Source organism: Penaeus japonicus, unplaced genomic scaffold, assembly GCF_977035675.1.
Source record: "Penaeus japonicus unplaced genomic scaffold, GWHDUDI00000001_assembly GWHDUDI00000015, whole genome shotgun sequence".
NCBI lineage: Eukaryota > Metazoa > Arthropoda > Malacostraca > Decapoda > Penaeidae > Penaeus > Penaeus japonicus.
The window spans coordinates 11,462,200-11,469,699 of record NW_028234417.1 but is presented as its reverse complement, the minus strand read 5'-3'; the positions used below and the strand labels follow the sequence as shown (position 1 = coordinate 11,469,699).

Below are 7,500 nucleotides of genomic sequence, written 5' to 3'. Positions count from 1 at the left end.
TGTGTGTGTGTGTGTGTGTTGGGTGTTGGGTGTGTGTGTGTGTGTGTGTTGGGTGTGTGCAGCGTGTGTGTGTGTGTATGTGTGTGTGTGTGTGTGTGTGTGTGTGTGTGTGTGTGTGTGTGTGTGTGTGTGTGTGTGTGTGTGTGTGTGTGTGTGTGTGTGTGTGTGTGTGTGTGTGTGTGTGTGTGTGTGTGTGTGTGTGTGTGTGTGTATGTGTCTGTGTGAATGTGTGTGAATGTATATGTCTGTGTGAGTGCGCATGTGCGTGTGCGTGTGCACGTGCATTTCCATGTGCTTGTATTTGTGTATGTATATGTGAGTATATGTACATATACTTAAAAGAGATAAAAAACCCTGCAAGCATGCATCTACAAGAATAACTACAGGTAATTTTCCTCTGAATTTACTAAAAGAAAAATCACAGCATTGGGTTGGTAAGGCTCTCAAGACCCATTTTCAGATTCTGAACCTGTAGGCAGAGATGAGGTAGAGGAACAAGTGAAGATGGTCACGAATGACAACATCATATCGCGGCAAGTAAGTACGGAGCTCGCAGAGCCCAAGTTTCATTGACTCAAATAAGTCTTTGATAATCATAGTAGATATGTCTAAAACTGATATCAGAGGGCCCTTTGAGAATGTGATTAAAATAATAATATGCGGAAAAGGACTCATTCTTACAACACATTGCCATAAAACTGATTATTTGTCGACATATCAACTGTATATGATGTATATGTATCAGCTCTACAATATATACTGCCAGAATCTTTCAGCTACAAAAGGCCTTGCATAAACACCTCAGTACTATGAGTGTGAGAATGATCCACGTATGATCTTCTATATCATAATCAACTAAATCACACAACACAAACATTTCATCATCACACTGGAATATTCAATGAAATAGACTTATGTTACGTATAAATTTGGCTGTTATTGTCCTTACCCAAAATATATGACATTTGATGCAATGGCCATATTGCACACATTTGTAACTTCAATTTCTACTTCTTTAGCATGAAGGAATTACAAAGAGGTATTGATGAAAAAGAATGATAGGAAAATACAGTGAAACATATATATTATATTTGGCCACATTAAGAAAGAAAAGATAAAGAAAAGACAAAAATAATCAACACAGGAACAAATGGAATCCATTATATAGTCATTTTCTTAAATACTAATTATGGCTTTCCTTCAAATAATCCATGTTAATAAGTAAAATAATTGTAACAATAACGGTAATAATAATAATAATAATAATAATAATAATAATAATATAATAATAGTAATGATGATAATGATTTAAAAAAAAATAATAATAATAAAAATAAATACAACAACAAGAGAGATAATTTCAGAGTGTACAATCACTCTCATCCAAGTTTATGTGATTGTTTACATGTAGCAATCTTACCTACACTTCTCAAATTATGCACGCCTTTGTGTTACAGATGTACTGTATATTAGTGAAATGTTAGTCAATCTAAAAATGACAATATTCTTATTTTTACACATAAACATCATGTTTTGTATTATAAACTCAAAATGCTTCACATCTTGATAGTGTTAACCCTTCACTGCTCAAAAGCATAAATATACCAACCCAGATGTCAAGCCCTTTGAGAAAAGCTTGCATATCCATCATATAAAAAACTGCCAGGAGAGAAAGGATTGTGGATGAATAAATGTTATGAAGGTAAACAAATAGTTAACCATCAGCATACACTGAAATGTGAAAGTAGTATTTGTCTGTCATCTTTAAGCAGTAAAGGGTTATAGGAAATAAAGTTTAAAGGAGAGAAATAATGAAAGTGAGACTATGAATAGACACATAAATTCCCTTGAATAAATATTGGCATTAAAAGGCTAATCAATATAAAAGATAAGATTAGATAAGAAATCAGCATCGTATATGACATATTGAGCATATATAAAGCGACGTATATCGCATATATATATAAACTGAACTGAACTGAATATAAAAGTATGAATAGAAGAAATCATATATATATATATATATATATTATATATATATATATATATATCCATATATATATATATATATATATATATATATATATATATATATATATATATATATATATATATATATATCACACAAAAGAAAGCCTTTCATTTTAATCTTGAAATAAAGTTATCGTTAAAGAATGATTAGTATTTTCCCATTATCCATACAGCTTTTTTCATATTCAATCTCATGACAAAAGATTCTAAACCTGTAGTATCAGGGAAATATTAAATAAATATAGAAAACTGGACAAAAGACTCAGAAATAAAAATATTCAGAAAGGGAGAGGAATGAAAGCCCTACATGAATATATGAAGTACACTAAAAAACAACATGAAACAAACCCTATCTCATAAATGATTAATCCCTATCTAACACTAACAATGTTCCAAATGAGGAATATGAACTGCAAAGAAAGAAAGGAATATGCTTGAAGCATTAATTAAATGCTATCAATGTTTATCAACCCATATCCAATTACGTTAGTCACTCAAGAAAAAATCATATGTTTCATGCATGACTCCAATAAAAAGCAGCACATGTTTTCTGCATATTTTCTTCCTATTCCATCTGTCATGCAAAACCTAGATTTACAATTTACTGTGGTACTTATAAAGAGAGAAAGACAGGAAAAAATGCAAGGAGTGTATGAACTTCATGGGTTTCCCGTTCTCACAAACATCTCAAGACATAATGTTAGCACCAAAAATTATTTTATTTATTTTGATAGTCCTACATCACACATAGGGAGGCTAAACATGCCACAGTCTCTGTTTAGTGAGTTACATGCTAAGAAGGATTTTTAAAAAATATCTAAATATAGCATCTGGTCCCAATATTTTCTAATAGTCCGATTAAGAAAAATAACTAAAGGCTAATAAAACTGCCTGCAAAGAAATACCAAAGAAGAGGAATCAAAATTAATCTGATATCAAACAGTAGTAATGAATCCCTTAAATTCACTTTCTAAGACACAAATGTAAATACCAAAAAATGTAAAAAAAAAAAAAATAATAATAATAAAATAAAAATACTATAACTTAAAAAATGAGAAGTATACAAATCCATGAAAAAGACTTCAATGGCACTGCAATTTTCATGCAGCACACATACTTGATCCTTTTACACAAATCTTCGCACTCTGTTCAATGTAATACTTGTAGTAGTCTGTCTTACACAGCCATCTGTTTTTCAGAACCATAATAAGCTTCCTCCAAGATAACATGGTAAGTTGTGCCATCATCAACCTGTATGAGCACATTCTGTTTGTACCAATCTCTTCTGCAATTTTGTTCATTTACTGTACAGTGTTAGAGTTAACTTGTTTGGCGAGATTTCTTGCTTGAACTCTCCAAATGCAAGGGATGAAGAACAGCATCAGTCCCGAGATAGCTATCATACTGCCAGCAAGAAGAAAGCTGTAGTCATAGGAGCCAGTCATATCAAAGAGAGTACCTGAAAAACAAAAAGTGAAAAGATGTGTTCATCAAGAAAAAGTAATTTCTCAACCTTAAATACATTCACATAGACACACTTGTAAAAATAAACATATACATCATACAAACAGCATACAGATACATACCACATATTGGTGGGCCAATAACAGACGCAATTCCTTGGAACATAAGCAAAAGACCAAAGGCATTAGTGAGTCTCTCCATCCCCAGTAGATCCACAAGCACAACAGAGGTTAGTCCAACATAAGCGCCAGACATAGATCCGAAGACTACTGCATAAAAGATCTGAGACGCATAACTGTAAAACCAAATGCTCACACAGGTACCTGTTGATGAGAAAAGAGAAAAAGTTACTTCCGTCCCTAGCAATAAGTCTTTATAAATGGAATTAATGTACATGAACATGTTTACAGGATTATATAAAAACAGAAGTAATATTACTTTTTTCTTTTCTTTAACATCTATCTTGAATATTCAAATTGCATAACATTTTATCAAATAAAAAATAAGCCTATTCCATGTGCTACATTTTAATAATTTCTGAATTTCAACCCTGACAACTCTTTTAATAACCATATTTTGTCTTTCATAAGAAACTTATAAATCCTTTTGAAAAGTTTTGATATCTTTTCTAGTCAAGACAAATATTCAACCAAATAATTCTAAATGGCTGTTATTTTAAAATTCTCACCAAAGGTCATAAAAGTAATTTAAAAAAATGAAAAGAAAAACAAAAAAATCTTTGCCCTTATACTAATGTGAGACCACTCACCAATTCCACAGAGGGTGAGAGCTATATTGTAGAGGTACAGGCGATTGACCCAAGGCTGATCGGAAATATAACCGAGCACGATACGGCTCACTGTATTTGAAATGCCAACGACAGCCAGTAAATATGAGGAATCTTTGTCAGAGATACCAAGTTGTCTGGCACGATCCTGAAAAGGAAGCATTGTGTTCTGTAACTCCTGTGAACAGTTAATCCAAAAATATTTTTGTTAAAAAATAAAAATTGTCAATTTTTTTTCATCCTTGAAAAACTAATTTGAAGAAGTGGCTAATAATTAGGGAAATTTATAAAACTTACTAGTCACTTCAGACAATGCAAATTTACAATTTACGCACTGAAATTAGTGAATAATAACCAATAACATCACTGCATCCAAACGATGATCCCTCCTAGCAAGCCACCTGCAGGGACATGGCCCCGGGCCCTCCTTAATTCCTCCTGGCAGGCTTGACTGATCTGCCCAAGGTAAGACTTTTTTGGTTGTCCAGTTGGGCTCCTCCTCCCAGGGGTTACCTCTGCTGGAAACTACCAGGTGGGCAGGATCCTACTCAGGGAGTTGTGCCAAATGTCCATAATGTCTGAGTTGGTGGTCCCAGATTGTGCAAGTAACAGGTGATAAGCCAGTCTCAAGGTGCAGTCATTGTTTGAACACATGATCCTGCCCACTATACCCCATATAGAGACATGCTGCAAACGTTATCAAGACATGATTCTATGGCACAAGATAAGGTCAAAGTCTTGCTGCCATACGGTAAGACTGGCAATATCAGGTCCTTTACAACACATACCTTGGTTCTTCTGTACAGGTTCTGCTATCTCCAAATATTCATGTCGGGCTAGTTCATGGCTCCTGTTGCCACAAGCACACATTGACTAAGTGGGCTCTCCTAACAGACACCCAGAATCCTGGATTTGGTCATGTTCCAAGAGACCTCCAGACCCAAGGTCTTTGCCTCAATGGTAAATGCAAGCAGAACCCCCTGTAGAATCTCCAGAGATTTAGAGAGGAAGGCAACATCCTCAGCAAAGGCAAAGTTAATGGCCTTGATATTACACAGTGTTGCTCTGCATAAATTTTGGATAACAATTCTATACAAAATCCAGTCCATGCAAGTGTTAAAAGATGTTGGAGCTAGGACACAGTCCTGCTTTTGGTACCAGTATACAGGTTTGCTATTAATACAATAATCTTGGAATTCCTCCAAGTTTCAGGATCTCCTAAATTGATTCACAAAGAACAGTGTAGGATGCGAGCAACCTATGCCTAAACTCTTGACAGCGCTCAACGATGACATGAAGCACAAGGATAGAGTTATTGTGGATTTGGCAAGAGTGAATCTGGAATTCTCAGGTCTCTGGTGCCTCTGTGAATGGCCTATGATATGTCTCTGAAGAATGTTGAGTAGGGTAATTCCTGAATGAGGGATGACCCTGCCCCTCAACAGGTCTGGAGGAATGGTATTGCATTGCCAGAGGATCTGAGATGATCTGTCCATCCACTGTGGGAAGGGCTTCAAATTCAGATTTCTCAATTAAGAAATGTTCTTAAATCTCCTCAGCAAGGTTCCTTATATACTGTTCCTCCTCCTTCCTCAAGTATCTGAGTTCTATGCACCAGAGATTGATGCAAGCTTATATTGCCAGCCACCTGAGCCATGTGGCACACCTCTGTGACCTTTAGTATCTCCTGAGATGAAGTTCTGTTTTGCTCTTGGGAGGACTCTAATAGACTCCTGAACCGCATTTAAAGATGTACCACAAATCTGCCAAGTCCGTCAGACTGTCAAGCTCTGTGAAGCAATTAAAGGTAGCTACGGCAAAACTCCAAGCACACTCCTCTTTCCTTCATCTGTAAAATGAAGCACCCTAGGGCAATTACTGGATGGAAACGGGGATTTGAATGTTGGTCAGTGCTACATATCTCTGCACTCCAGTAACCCCTAGTTTTTAAGGATCCTCCAATGAGTCTGTTGGGGTAGTGGTACCAGGAGCCATAGACCCTAAGGAGACTATTCTCGCTGCTAGTATCATCTCTTTAGCCATGGGGACCAACGGATATCTCGATCACAGAAAACAAAGATATCTCACCAAAGACAGCTATCAGCCACGGATGGGATTTTGGCGTAGAATATCATTTTCACATCAAGTTTTAGTAGAAGCATACACAGCAATAAGAGACAATGAAGCCAAACCAGTGCTTCAGTCTCAGTACCATTATAGTCTCATCAACTGGAGCTACCTCTTCTACCAAAGGCTGATGTCTACTGGAGATGACTATGGCTATCTCCTGGAGATAGTGAACATTGCTGCAGCTCAACCAGATGTAAGTGTAGCCATGATCACTAATTGTGCTACTGCCAGGTCTTCTCACCTCCAAGAGGACAGCCACCTACACCTTCAGAGGCCTCACTTCCATTTACTTAGTGGCAGTTAATCATCCTGATGCAAATGACTGATGTTCCATGCCCCCATTACAAACTGTTGGAGGCTGTCACTCGGGGTGGGTGCCACCACTGCTACCCTCCCTGCCTTACCCCAAGATATAAACCAGGTAATAATCTCCACACACGAAAAATAAAACTTACCACAATGAAAATATAGGGAGCATTAAATCCAATAGATGTACAAAAATTAGAGAAGGCAAAGAGGAGGAAGATTCCATCAACCAGAAGCTCCCAATCCATAAGGCTCTTCATGGCATCCCGCGTCTCCCTTGAGCATGGCACACATCCACACACCTGTAGGAAGTTACTCTCTGATAGTTTATCCTAAATTTGTCATAAGACTGAAGGTTTACATTTCACTCCTTGTTTGAATACATGAATAGCAGAATAACATGCAGGTAAAATTGTGAATAATACCCCATATTGGCTATATCACTCTATACAGCAATATGACCATATTCAATTTTTGGGTGTACTGCAATGAAAAGAGGTTTCATTCTATATACTCCAAAATTGTGGCATAAAAAAAATGAATAACCTCTTCATACTAATATTGTATATCATACAGCTCATGGAAAACCTTTTTTACATAAGCAAAGAAAGTAAATATTCCTATAAATAAAAAATACATTTAACACCAGAGTATCCCAAACTAGTATAGACTTTCTTAGCAAACTAACCTTTGCTTTCTCCACTTCGCTGGGTGTCTCCTCTGCACCTGGGAGCCTTACTATTGAAGCCCTGTAACTGTGTGGATCCTGTCTGAGGGGGAAA

At 36.3% G+C, this 7,500-nt stretch overlaps 1 protein-coding gene across 1 annotated transcript in view; it reads right to left on the bottom strand.

Moving 5' to 3' along the window:
* Nucleotides 1-1,171: 1,171 nt before the first annotated feature.
* The window catches only part of LOC122251790 (Monocarboxylate transporter 1), a 59,759-nt gene continuing 53,430 nt past the window's right edge, over nucleotides 1,172-7,500 (bottom strand). Inside the window, exons 8-12 of the mRNA XM_086544203.1 lie at nucleotides 7,407-7,488; nucleotides 6,868-7,020; nucleotides 4,265-4,430; nucleotides 3,618-3,818; nucleotides 1,172-3,490 (exon numbers count right to left, since the gene is read on the bottom strand). Of these exons, the coding sequence (XP_086400329.1) occupies nucleotides 3,333-3,490; nucleotides 3,618-3,818; nucleotides 4,265-4,430; nucleotides 6,868-7,020; nucleotides 7,407-7,488 (760 nt within the window). The 3' untranslated portion in view covers nucleotides 1,172-3,332. The remainder of the gene's footprint in view (nucleotides 3,491-3,617; nucleotides 3,819-4,264; nucleotides 4,431-6,867; nucleotides 7,021-7,406; nucleotides 7,489-7,500) is intronic.